The sequence below is a fragment of the Mesoplodon densirostris genome, chromosome 12 (genome assembly GCF_025265405.1).
Source record: "Mesoplodon densirostris isolate mMesDen1 chromosome 12, mMesDen1 primary haplotype, whole genome shotgun sequence".
Lineage (NCBI taxonomy): Eukaryota > Metazoa > Chordata > Mammalia > Artiodactyla > Ziphiidae > Mesoplodon > Mesoplodon densirostris.
Window position 1 is genome coordinate 5592349 of NC_082672.1, and position 14814 is coordinate 5607162.

General features: G+C 35.7%; 1 protein-coding gene across 7 annotated transcripts in view; it reads right to left on the reverse strand.

Moving 5' to 3' along the window:
- The window catches only part of QKI (QKI, KH domain containing RNA binding), a 139337-nt gene that overhangs the window by 80611 nt on the left and 43912 nt on the right, over positions 1–14814 (reverse strand). For all 7 annotated transcript variants that reach the window (XR_009534023.1, XM_060115337.1, XM_060115335.1 and 4 more), the window contains exon 3: positions 7562–7678. Coding sequence is in view for 6 of the 7 variants with exons in the window: in XM_060115337.1 (XP_059971320.1) it covers positions 7562–7678 (117 nt within the window). In the remaining variant the exon portion in view is untranslated. The remainder of the gene's footprint in view (positions 1–7561; positions 7679–14814) is intronic.

Consider the following 14814-nt stretch of genomic DNA (forward strand, 5'->3'; position numbering starts at 1 on the left):
TGTAAACTAATAGAAAATTACAGCACTTTTCCTCCTGAAAACATTTAAAACAGTAATTAGTTTCTTGGGCCCAACCAGAAGTTTATTACAATACTGTACCTTAAGACCAGTTATGGTAATACCATTTCAACTATGTCTAACCATTATTCTAAATGGGTTCAATGAGAAAATAAGAAATATATTTCAAACAACTGTCTAACTGGGAAATCAGAGATGGCTGCATTGCTCATAACAGCAAGGACCTTTTAAAGACACACCGAAATATATACTTATGGAACAGCTTCTTTAACAGCATCTTACATGAAAGTTTAACTCTGTTGGTGAATCTGTTGGGAAACTGTTTCTCACATACATTGCTTAAGTAATGCAAAACAATAATCCCTAAAGAGAAGAATTTAGCACTAGCTAGCAAAACTATATATTGTGATACCACTTCTGGAATTCTATTCCAAAGATAAACTAGCAAGTACACATAAAGATGTATATAAAAGTTATTCAATATAGCACTCTTCCTATGTGTTACAGCAAAAGCCTGGAAGCAATCTAAATGTCCATTAATAGGGGAATGCTGGAATCATTTATGGTACACAGACACAATGGAATATGATGAAGTTATTAAAAGGAATAAAGACTGTCTCTATACACTGCCAGTAAGTGACGCAATGAGACACTACTAAGTAAAACACAAACAAAAAAACCAAGGCAAGGCATAGAAAAGTCTAGAGTATACAATTATCTATGAAGGGGGTGAGAAATTACACACACACACAAACATGCTCATGTAACTGTTCATGTAAAACAAAGAAATGGAAGGATAAGCCAAATACCAAAATAAAAAATTCACCCAAACTGCAAGATGGGGGATAGATAAGAGACAGGGATAAAAGCAGGACTTCTCTGAAAATTTCCTACTTTGTGGATTTGATTTCGGAACCATGTAAATATTTTACAAGTAACAGAAAAATAAGAAATTTGTAAAACTAGAAAACCAAGTGTAACAAATGAGCTTAACTGTTTATCCATATGATGGCATAACTGACATATACTGAAAAACTATTGAGTGTTTTAAAAGACAGTAATTTCTCTCTCTAGTGAAACATACCCTAAAAACAGTAAGAACTGGTGAAAAATTGTTTTCACTGACTATACTGTTGGTAGTAGTGTTTGTATTGTTATTCTGAGACTGTTTTGTATATTTTAGAATAAAGAAAATCAATCTTGTTGTGTCATTAGGAACCAGCATTTTCAGTGGGAAACAAAATATAGATACAAGATTAATTAAATAAAACACTGTAGTTTTCATTTTAAATGAGAATGAACTTTGTAAAGATACTTATATTCCTGAGTGTGTGTGTGTGTACCTATGTATCTCCTAGCTCTGTCCTGAAAAGGCCTACAAATAATGAATAACACTAGAGCCCATAATGCAGTTTCCAAATACTTTTTGTTGTTGTTGTTGTTGTTGTTGTTGCAGTACGGGGGCCTCTCACCGCTGTGGCCTCCCCAGTTGCGGAGCACAGGCTCCGGATGCGCAGGCCCAGCGGCCATGGCTCACGGGCCCAGCCGCTCCGTGGCATGTGGGATCTTCCCGGACCGGGGCACGAACCCGCATCCCCTGCATCGGCAGGTGGACTCCCAACCACTGCGCCACCAGGGAAGCCCTCCAAATACTATTTTTCACTAATAGTAATCAGGGTTCCTTAAAGAAGTGGCTGCTCTGAAGTCTGAGGAGGAAATCTTACGATGAGCCTGGACCTATTATTATATACACCAGAAAACAAAGTTACTAGCCCCAAACTACTGGGATTGTGTTAAAGGGACTTGGAAGTGAATTTGAAAAGGCCCCCCACTGGTCAAACCACATGATCATCAGTTAAAAACACTTAAGTGCAATGAACTGAAATGCATTAAAACTGTTTAAATGCATTCATAATGATACTCAAATAAAAACAAAAAAACTCATTCTTCACCTCTGGAGGATTGGTAGGAACCAACTCACTATTTTAAACCTAGTAAGTGAAGAACTGAGCATTTATCCAGCCTCTCCTATAAAAAGTAAACCTAGCTAATAACAGCAAAGAAACAGGATAATAACTATTTTGGAGTTCCTACTGAAATAAAGGGCCTAAAAAACAATGAACAGTAACTGCTGAAATCAGGAGGAAACTAGATTTGGTACCACAACCACAACACTGCTTGTGAAATTTTCTTTCAAAAGGAAGAAAGGAAATGAGGAAGGGAGGGCAGGAGATCTAAATCTGATTAAACCTTTCTCACCACCAATTTACCAAAAATACAGGGGACAGAGGTAAGTGTTAAACACCACCATGAAAGTGCAATCAGCACAAGCCACGGGAAATCTTCGGTACAAATAACTCAGTCCTTTTACAAATAAGTTACAAGGAGAAATGGGGGCGAGGGTGAGAATGGCTTAAGAGATCTATCAATCTCTTAAGCAAGGTATTGATATACGGCCCTCATTTGGATACCATGCAAACTTTTTTTCAAAGCACATTTATGAGACAAGAAGGGAACTGTGAACACTGACTAGATATATAGCAACACAAAGAAATTGTTTTGGTGATCTAAAAGAAACATAAACATGATAGCATTAAAGAGTCCTTCTATTTAGAAACACCTAATAAAATGTTTACAGCTGAAATTATGTCTGGAATTTACTCCCCAAATCATCTGGTAGGCGGAGGGAGAGGAAGGGTAAGGGGGAGTGTGGGCACACATGGAAGGAGATGGACAATGTTAACACTGGGTGACGAATACACATTGTTTGTTCAAAATGGGCCACGATGAAAGGTAGTTTTTCTGGTTGTTGTTGTTTTTTTTTTTTCTTTTTTTAAATAAACTATACCTACGCTCGAGGTTGTCAGAAAGCCTAGTACTCAACAAGATCAATAAAGCAGGCTGTTCGGACCATGTTTGTACGTGATATTATATCACTGGCTATCACAGCCACTTTAATATGTAAAACAAAAAACTGTGTTAATTTGATTATTTTCCAAGTGTTGAGAGAGCAACAACATCTTTCATAAAAATAAAAGTCTAAACTGCCCCCACAAATCAAGCAAATTTATTTTTGCATATACTATCAATATTGCCTTGAAACATCTTTTAAGTGTGCTTTCTCATCAGCCAGCACAAAGTCTTAGACATTATAAAGCTCAGTTACTTGCCAAACTGGACAAGGACAGGGTACAAGGTTGCAGGAGAAAATGCGAATTATAAAGCATCAGGAATAGTAAAAGATTCACTTTCTATAACACATGTAAAAGTGTATGTAACTGCAGAGAGAACGATCTACAAGAAAACATACCAAAACTGTCAATAAGAGTAGTCTCTAGAGTGATAGAATCAGGTATTTATACTTTTTTTATTTTTTACATGTTTATTGGAGTATAATTGCATGACAATGGTGTGTTAGTTTCTGCTTTATAACAAAGTGAATCAGTTATACATATACATATGTTCCCATATCTCTTCCCTCTTGTGTCTCCCTCCCTCCCTCCCACCCTCCCTATCCCACCCCTCCAGGCGGTCACAAAGCACAGAGCTGATCTCCCTGTGCTATGCGGCTGCTTCCCACTAGCTATCTACCTTACGTTTGGTAGTGTATATATGTCCATGTCTCTCAGGTGCCTATACTTTTTCCCAGACCATATACACTTTTACACTTTTCTAAAAATATCACATATTAACTAGTTAAAATATATATGCACCATAAGAAATTAATAGGACTATAAGAGACATTTAAGAAAAATTTGTAAGTATATGAAAAGTGACATGTAAAAAAAGTTATGAAATTCTACCTATGTTTGCAATTACACGATATGCCTCTCTAATAACATTTCATACATCATGGTCCATACAACACTGCAGTTCCTCAAGAAGTTACAGGGACAGCTCTTGGAAAGGAGAGACTGTGGTCAAATATATTTGGGAAACAAAGTTAAAAACTGAATTAAGACTTTATTACAGATTGATCTAATTTTAAATTCAAAGCCCATATTCTGAAGAGAAAGAATTGCAGAGCTGAACTTCAATGTCCAGCAAGATATATGTTTATACTGAGTGTAGTTACTAGTTAGAAATGAGGGACTGGATAAGTTATTTGACCTCTTTAAGCCTCCATTCCTGTTAGAAGAGTAAAAACTATCTTTTGAGATTGTTGAATGGTCTGAATAAGACACTGCACAGATCATGAAAGTGGTTAATACCATCTGGCCACTGCTATTTGCAGCCCTAGAAGGCCATCTGATTCCCTGCGTGTACATCCCTTCATTTCAAGCAAAGAGCTCGAACTAGAATTGCTGAGTCTTACTGGAAATTTCCAGAAGACACAACATTTGACTAACCCTGCTTTGATCAACTGTAGACATTTCACCAGTCAACATTTCTGGGTGGGAGTGGGGAGCAGAAACACAAGCATGGCTCCTTTACGAAGTCTGAGTGCAGTTCTTGCTCTTAGGCTCCATGAGTTTACCCAGTACCATTCCCCTGGGTATTTTTATACAATGACAATACTGTTGTGCCCATCAATAATGCTGAAGTAATACCAATCTAAGAGAATGAAAATTAAAGTGGCACATTCGCTCCCTTACTTAAAACCAACAGCTTAGAATGATACAGCACTGCCTATCTTCCCAAAAGAATTAAAAGCACATAGGATTTGTAATTATCTCTATTTATAAAATCTTTTATGGGGTGGGGATAGGGGGCCATCTATGCCTTTCATTTATTACCTAAACATTCATTCCTTTCCCAGATAATTTTTTCCAGTTCCTGCTCTGTGCCAGGTACTCATCAAACACCAGGGAAGTACTCCATAAAATAGACATGGTATGCCCTCACTGAGTTTTATCAGACTAGCAGTGAAGGATACAAATCAGCAAACAGTATTCCATCATAATACCTTGGACAGTCAGTAAATTAAGGTTTATTTTCTAGCTTTCTCAGCTTTTACATGAACTGACAACTCTGCAGAAAAGTTTAAAGTTTTCCTTTAAACACATAAAATATACCTCAATTGGCCTTATTACTATATTTCTTTTTGCCTCCCTCTATTTGTAATGTTCTTTCTAAAAATAACAGCCAAGCAATGAACGATAGTACCTTCCATTTTGATCTAACTTTTACTAGCATTTTTAAGAACTCAACGGGCAGAGTTACTACAGCATAAACCAAAATGACTTGGTTGACAATTATGGGCAGATTTAAATTAAGATTACAGAAAACACTCTTGGCATTATATATCTACATATAAATTCTTCACCATAATATCAAACATACGATAGCCATTCAAATTAACATGATATCCCCTAAGTATGTTCATCTGTAGCACTTTAATAAAACTAAAAATATAATCTGCAGTCAAAATTTTGTTGGTGTCTTAATTTATTACTGTTTTCATGCATTAATCTGTAAACACTTTTTATTTCATTAGACAACAGTACATATTAAAAAAAAATAAAATAAAATGTGTGAACTGCTTCTATTTGTGCTTAAGAACAAAGTGGACAAGACAGAATATGGACACACCAACCACCAGAGAAACAAAACAGAAAAGCCATCAGAATATGGGATATTCAAAGGTCACAAAGCAACAACAAAAGTACTGTCATCTCCAAAGCGTAAAAAACTGTAGTATTCCCCCATGATACAATATGAGTTTAAACATAAAATGTACTAACTAATCATGTTAATATAAAATTTATTAAGAACAATCATTAACATTAATTGATTACTATGTGTCAAAACACTCTTCTAAGTGCTTTACAACTGATTTAATCCTCACAACCATCATAAGAGAGAAGTGACATCACTACTCCCTCACTACATTATAGGGCACAAAGAGATGGAGTAATTTGCTAAAATCACAAAGCTGCTAAGTGACAGAACCAAGATTCAAACAAAAGCAAGATGGTTATAGAGCTTACTCTCTTAACCACTCTAATCTTCTGTCAAAGATGACAGCAGAAAAATGTTCTTCAGGCTACGAAGTTCAACTTGACCGAAAACAGAACTCACGATGTCTCATTACAGTTCCAAGCTCTAATCCTCAGTGTCTGTGAGTGTGTGAGTGGAGTAAGTGGAGAGCCATTACTACAGAACTAAGAGAGGCTGAGGAGAGGGCAAAACATGCGTTATTACCTGACTGATATTAATAACTTGTTTAACTGATGGATACACTAATCTTTTGGTGAAGATTTATTTGTCCTTCAGTGGTTGAGAGTTCATCTCATTGTCCCTAGGCTATTAAATTAGCATTATTTAATGCAACGCAACCGTAAGTGCAAACAGGGGCACCAAAACTGCATGGCGATACGAGATTGCCACTCAGCTGATTGACAATATGCTTAAATTGTTTTAAGACTCTAATAAAAAAAATTGTTTTAAATACAACAACTAAATATGCTTCGGGAGAACTCACATGCTTGCCTCAAAGTATCTTTATACTCAGCTGACAAGAACAGCTTATAATAAGATCTAAAGATAATCAATATCATTGACAGCCTCTCCCTCCAACTTAACTACTAAGTCATTATTTGTCTGTAAGGAGAGAAAATGACTGAGATCCAGTCAGCTTATGGGAGAGCTTAAATGAAATGAAGTGAGGAGCTCAAAAAGACGCATATCAGAATGAAGTCAGAATACCTTATAGGTCTGCTGTTCATTCCATAAGCTCCACAAAGTGATTCAATGCACACGCTCTAACATAACAATAACATAACATAACATAACATAATGGGTCTATCATTTGATATCCCTTTCAAGGCGATGTATTTAAAAAATAAACAAACAAACGACAAACCCTTCCTAACAATAAATCTAATCTTTGGCAATCAAAATCTAGGTTATTTTTTAAAATCAGTCAAACATTTTTTACACAGACAGAAATTTCAAAAGTATTCTGCCTCATAGTATCACTGGATAAAAAGAAACAAGGCAAAAAAAACCTTCCTAAAGACAATGTTTAAAGTAGGTAGTTAGGTGTTTATTATACTAGAAAAACAAGAGTGGTAAAAAAAAAAAAAAAAAAAAAAAAGCAGAAAGCAGGAACAATACACTTTAAAATGTCTAGAAAACTTAAAATCAACACAAAGTGTTGGTAAAAACCAAAATGACTCTCATATGGCTAGTTATAAGCCTTTTTTTCCTATGTTTACTAACTCTCCTGATGAGATGACATACATCCAAAGTTATTCATTTGATCCTTCTCATTTAAATCTCATCAAAAGAAACATTTTAGATTTTTCGAAGTTTTAGTTACATCTTTTATATATACAACATTATATAGTCTGACTAATTTCCAAACTGGCGTTTCTCAAGTGTAAAAACCAAAGTTAGTATCATAGACTGACTGATATTAGCTGGCTAAATGAAAAATGATAATCAAAAAGGGAAAATCATGACAACACCTTTGAAAAGTTTAAAAGTTTCTGACATGAAATAATGTATAGTGCTTTACGGTCTAGGTATTTTGTTACTAAAATGTGAAAGTATAAGTAAATTATTAACATAAAGACCTGCCCCATTTTCAAGGACTTACCTTCTTTTTATCCCTCATTGAGCCTTTGCCTCGGACCATTATCTTACATCCTGTTTCTGCTTCAAGCTGTTTAGCAGTAAGTCCTCTAGGTCCAAGGATTCTCCCAACGAAATTAAACTAGGGGGGAAAAAATCGCCATATATTATTCACTTAAAGTTATTTTAAAGTATAAATTTACTTTCTTCAGTTAGATTTTTAAAAAATATTAAGTTGAAATAAAATTTTATTAATTTCTTGACAAGACTGGAGGTGAAATTACAGCAGCTCACGTTTAGCTTGAAATTTTCATATGTATTAATACAAATTATGGATTAGGAACAACGGTATCTAACTAAAACAGGCACTATACTCAATTGCCCATCAACATGCAATCTAAACCAGAGTATATTAAAGAGTTAAGACAAAATCTTAGGTGCCACCCAAGAATGCAAATCCCTTCTACAAAATCCTTTATGACAGGGTTCAGGGAACTGTTCATTATGTTAAGTAGTGGTTGCCTTTTCTACCGAAATCCTTCGGGGAGAACTCCTGTCTTATTTATCTAAGTTATACTTTCTCCAAAGCAACTGTTCAGAGAGAACTGTATTCTGGGGTTGGCTGCCAGAACACTGATGGCCAAATTTGGATTCCACCCTATACTAAATATTTAAGTCATGAGAGTCTACATTTTTTCACCACACTCCTTGCACAATTTTATCTCTGCATCCTTATTTTCCTTTCTATTTTCCATTTCTACCTTTAGCTTATACTACTACTTTGACAAAGAACCTTAACTCTTATCACGAATAGGACAGTGACAAAAATAATTACATAAATAAGTAATTATCATCCCTCCACAGAAACTTCAAGTATTCATTCACAGAAGTTAATTTTTTTTTAAAGTCCAATGGGAAGAAGAGATTGACTCTGAATGTTGAAAAGTAAATTTTCCTCATTCACATGTCATCTGCATAAAAGACCAAAAAAATGAATGTTTATACTATCAGTTCCACAAAGACCAATGGGTGGTTTCTATTAACTTATTCAATTAAGTTACTGATTCTTATGCTTCCTACTTTTTTCTTGCATTTTAATCCTACTGTTAATGTATCATTAGTAACACTAATATGCCAGAATTTACTGCTGTCAAGGCTTACGAAGCCAGGGCAGTTCTTCAATCTTCTGTACTCCAATGGCTTCTTACTTTGCCTTAGCTGCTCACCAGCACCGCCACATCTTACAAAAGGGATTCCCAAATGAAAGACGGGTAGTACACGAATAAGGATGGAAGAAAGCCCTCTTCCCTCCGGGGATTACCATGTAAGTTTTTCCATCCCAAGCTGAGGAGAGGGAATGAAGTTTTATAGAATCTGTGACTATATACAAAGGTGGGGTTGGCAAGTTGCAGAAAAGTAGGAACAGTTTGCTCTAAATGAACACAGAGCCAGGGCTGTTGATAGATTTTCTGTGATATGTGTGTTTTTTCTCTCTCAGACCCTCGTTCTAACATATTTTTACCCTGTACTGCGTGAAGTTGGTCAATTCTAGATCTACTTGGATTTAAAGGCAACCTCTTAAAAAATTTCATGCAATTCTCTGTTAAGTACTAAGGGTAATTCAGACCAGCTGAGCAATTCCAGTAAAATAGGACACAGAAGGAAAAAACATCTGCTTGAATGTATCAGAGACCCAGCAAGACTGTGAAGAATTGATAATTCAGGATCGTAGGGAGGACAGAGAATCAAGAGGACGTTAAGTCTGGCTTTGGGGAACTCCTTGTCCTCTAGGTATGTTTGCTGAATCCAGAGAGGACAGCTGAGAGCCTGAACTTCAAGGGACACGGGTTGGAGTGTGTAACTACCGATGTGAGTGCCTCCCCCTCCCCGGTCTTTGCTTTGGGGAGGGATCTGATGGGTGTGCATTCTGGGGGTAAAAGTGAACCCTAATTTCCCAGGCCCTTACAGACTCTGCATATCAACATCAAAACTGTCTCAACCTCAATAAGCAAAATTGTACCGAGGTGATCTTGGGTTGCTAGTTAACAGTAGGTACCTGTCAGAAGCTGACATAGTCTCTCTGGAGGAAGATAACATAATCTTAGGCCTTATATTATTTTTGTAAGCTATTCAGTAAATACATTATCTGGCACACACTAGAAAATAACCAAACACACAAGAACATAAAATGACATTAACAAAAATCTGAAGAAACGATAAGACAAAAGAAACAAATCCACCAGGACTCTAGATATTAGAATTATTAGACCCAGACTTTATAAGCATTATGCTTATTATGTGTAATTTTGTTTAGTTTGAGTATTTTTCAGTAGAATAGGAAACAACCTTTCATTTTCAAATTCAACTTAATGAAACATGTATTCAAGGCTTCCTATGTGGCAAAGAGTGAAACAGATGCTAGGAATTTTTTTAAAAAGGAGGAAGGGGAGGAAGAGGAAGGGGAGAAATTCTCCTTGCTCTCAAGAAATCTGTGAAAATGCCTTTACTCTATCTGCTACCTTGACTGCTTCTTACAATAAGGAGTCTTTGCCAGCTCTTCCTCAGTAATAGCTGTGCTCTATACAGATCTTTTTCCGAAGTAACTCATATAGTTGATATACATTATATATCTCAAACATGGCAAAGAATGTCTGGAAAAAATGCCTTATGAATCGAGGTACTTTAGCACTTCAAGTAACTAATATGTAATTGTTTTTTATTTGTGTCCTCTGTCAAAGTGGTTGGCCTCCACTTCATGACATACAAACACTTAGAAGACCCTCTGTGGGGCTTCCCTGGTGGCACAGTGGTTAACAGTCCACCTGCCAACGCAGGGGACACAGCTTCCGAGCCCTGGTCAGGGAAGATCCCCCATGCCGCGGAACAACTAAGCCCATGTGCCACAAGTGCTGAGCCTGTGCTCTAGAGCCCACAAGCCACAACTACTGAAGCCGGCACGCCTAGAGCCCGGGCTCCGCAACAAGAGAGGCCACCGCAATGAGAAGCCCATGCACCATAACGAAGAGTAGGCCCCACTCACCACAACTAGAGAAATCCTGCACACAGCAACAAAGACCCAACACAACCAAAAATAAAAATAAATAAAATAAATTTATTTTAAAAAAAGAGAAAAAAAAAAAGACCCTCTTTGGCACATTCTATTCTTTTCACGTATTAATAAATCTCTTTTCCTGAAACCACAGCATTAAGATTACATAGAAAAAGACTTCTACCATAGCTAAGTAATCCTCCCAATTATTATTTAATAAATAAAAAATGTTTTAAAGCCAGTCAAAACCAACATATTAAATCTGTAACAAAATTTTCCTAACCTTATAAATGAACCAATCTCTACTGCACCACAACCAGCAAAAAACAGCTCAAATGTGTTAAAGTGCATACCACTGGGATTCTAATACAACTGAAACCATCAAGGTCATCCTTCTCAAAATGGTGTAAGTAGAGAATGAAAAAAAATTAATCATAGCAGCTGCTTTGTCTACTGCAACCAATTTCCAAGTTAATATCATTTGCCTTGCATTAAAATTCATTCTGTGTTGATTTATCATGCTAGTTTTGCAGCTTCATTCAATTAAACCAATGTCACAACACATTCAAAGAAAATCATTTCAAACAGCCTAAGCTAACTACAACTTTAAAGGCCAAAAGAAGGGAAAGAAAGAAGAAAAAAGAGAGACATTCATTAACTCTACTGTTTAAGTACAGACCTTCTCTGTGGCTTACCAATTATATCTCTGCCAAGTGGCATGTTAATTTCTAAAGAAGAGGTTAACAACAGTCATGTCTAATGCTATTTGTTGCTGCTGACTTAATTTTAAATAGACATGACAGAGTTCTCCCAATGACAAAATATAAAGTATTATAGCAAATCTTTCCATTATTAACCTTTTAAAAAGTGTACAATTAAAGACAAAACCTTCTGTGGCACACTATCAAAAGAGAGAATAAAAAATGGATTTCCAAAAGCATTTCAGTGAAACGCTTCTAAGAAGTGTTAAACAGTAATTTCTGCTTAAAATTTTGGAAAAACAATTTTAAAAAGAAGATGTATTTCTTTGGATTGCTTTTCATACAATAAATTGATAATCTGTTTTTAAGTATTGTCTAGTATCTGTAAGGTGATTTTAGTTATATATCTTACAAACCTTACATCAGATCACATAAGCAATTTAGTAGTTATCAAACACACACACACACACACACACAAATGTATATTTACTGATAAAGTCTTCTGTTTAGCAGATGACCAAAAATGGACCACCTCAAGTGGTAGTCAACACTAGTAAGCCATCTTATGCAAATGTGTAAGATGAGACAAGAGTCGTGACTACTTAGCAATACGACTGTTTTTAATTAACAGTACCAGAATATTTTGTTTGACTTGATATACTGTTTTACCGACTCGACTTATGACAGCAAAGGAGAAAATGTTAACAATGCAGATTAAATTTAAAAGTTTGCTGCATCTAAAGCCACTCATTGTGAATAGCACAATGTTCTTCCAATATCTGAAACCATTATCCAACTCAGCAAATAAACTGCTCTTGTCATTTATGAACAAATAAAGTTTCAGCATATGTCTTCATGATTTTCACTTTCATCTACTCATTAACGTAAATGAAAATATCAACCAATATTCACGTCAGAACTATATTCATTCATCAACTGAAATCAGTTTGGCCATGGATACAAGAGTTCGGGCGGGGGGTGGGGAAGAAAAGAAAATCAAGGAAAGTCTTCTGTTTAAAAGAAAAACAAAACCATGAATATATCAAAATGCCTCGTACTTTTTGGGGAGACAGATGTCTTATCCCTTCTCTATGTTCATATTAATTCTAGATGAGCAGCCAAATATGTCTTCTTAAGCTATATAATAATTACTATAGGAACCATTTTGCAAAACCTTTCATATATTAGGCCTTTCTACACATCTTCTGTTGGTGGCACAGGGCTATGTAAGAAGAAGCATTTACACCAACAGATGTAAAAGTGAAAAACGGTAACCAATAATAACCAAAATATGAAATCTATAGCATATGAATTTGGATATCCTAAATTATGTCAAATCTTTATCCCTTCAGTATAGATATAATTGGGAAAGAGGCTGAAACCATACAAAACAAACTCAGGTGAATAAGATGATGATTATCACTGTGGAAGCTAAATAACAAGTACTTAGAAAAACAAAAAATTATTTAACCAATTAAAATAAAAATATAAAGGCAATGAAAGCCAACAAGGGTTTTACGACACAAATAGATGACAATATTTTTCACAGTGTAAGGTCGAAACTCATACACAAGGGCCTTTAAAAGATTCCTAACTACTTTTTGAACCTTTATTTTTGCTATTATCCTCTGTTCAGACACGTTGTTCTCTAAAACAGCAGGTACGTTCAATTTTTGTTCCCTGTTAACACCTTTCTTCCTCCTTCCTTCCCACCAAACATGTCAAATCCTCATCACATAGTACTGAGCTCAAGTGTTCCTTCTGTGATTTCCTATGTGTTCTTTGACTCCTAGAGACAGATGTTTTCTCCTCCTAAGTGAGGATCTCAGAACACTTTGTACCCACCTCTTACAGCCCTTCTGTCACACAGTATGCAATGATCTGCATGTCTTTCGCAGGGCATTCCTTGAAGTCAGAAACCAGCAACGGGGTGGGCGTGTGTGTGTGTGTGTGTGTGTGTGTATGTGTGTGTTAATCCACAGTGCCTCACACAATATACAGCACTCAGAAGAAACTAGTATTTGTTCCGATTGTTGGATAATACAATTTAAAAGGGTTCACAGAAATCACACAGTGATTTTTCACTCTCAGTAAAATCACTAAATAAGTTCTAGGCAGCACAGGAACTCTTACACATTTCAGAAACTTCTTAAATGGTAAGCCTGACTGGCTTTATTCTAAGAATAAATTCCAAATGACAGAGTCAATGATGTCACAGAAACAAAACAACTATTATTTCCACTTTCCATTTCAATACAGAAGTATCACGAGTGCTAGGATTATGTCCCTCAACATTTCTCAGGCGTTGAGTACGCTGAAATATGTTCTACTATGAGTGTTCCAGTAAAAGCCAACTTCGATGCTTGGCACTTTACAAGCAATAAGTCACTTAATCCTCACAACAACACAAGAAGACAGTTACCATTATCACCTACATTTAATACATGAGAGGTTACAAAAGTAGTCCAAATCCTAGAACACCTACGTTGACTACAGAGCTCGGACACAGTAGGGCAGAATGCCTCTCTTCTAAAGACCTTAAACAAATACACCCTGATCATACCAGATACTCATGTTTAGTTTTCTCATTCTTGTCAATCATTCAAAAAACGTTTAGTACAAAGTTTATAAAAACCCTCTTCAGATTCAAATTTACTTTCAGAATGAGTTCTACCTACATCACAAAGAATATAATTACCATACTACTTTTACATAAACACGCCTTGCCTTTTCAATATTGTTATCTGTCTTTTACTGATTAGGATCACTGCTTTAATAATCAACATACATATATCCTTTTTACCTTAATCAAACCTTTTACATGAATGAAAGCCCTTATGTGATTATTAGTTCATCCACATACTTCAACTACAAATACGTATAACTTCGAAAAAGAGACAGCGAGAGCGAGAGCGAAGAGTATGATTATTTGAGTCAAGACTGAGCTTACAAGTGTTACCTCAGACCCTGAAGAAGAGTCTAGGAGATCAAATACTTAGTAATTCTGACCACAGATTATGAATACAGTCTAAGGCTCTTTGAAATTGTTTTCTCAAGTTTTGCTGCATAAACAGCAGCCTCATACACTGTTCCAAAAGTACTAATTCAGCTCTTAGAGAGACCTGCTCTTTTTTGGCACAGATTTTAGTTCCATTTGACTTACTGGTAACTTCTTTTATATTACCCTGCTTCAATGTTCCTAAATTGTTAAGTACAACTCAGTTTACAGTGACTTTTAATTATATTATATTATATTAATATAGTACTTTTATCATCTCTTACTCTTGGTTTCTCTACAATATTATCCTCCACATGTAACAGACTAAGAAATCTTAAGATTTTCATTGTTTAATCTGTCCCCTTGTGTTCATTTCAACCGCCACTGCCTTCGTTCAGGCTCTTGCTACTGAATGATACCAAAATTTTACTGGTTTATACTCAGATCTCCTCTTTGGCCTTATGTTTCTAATTACTTCTCAAATTTTGTTTTTCTTTTTTTTTAGTCTGTCCTTAAAACTTCAAATTTAT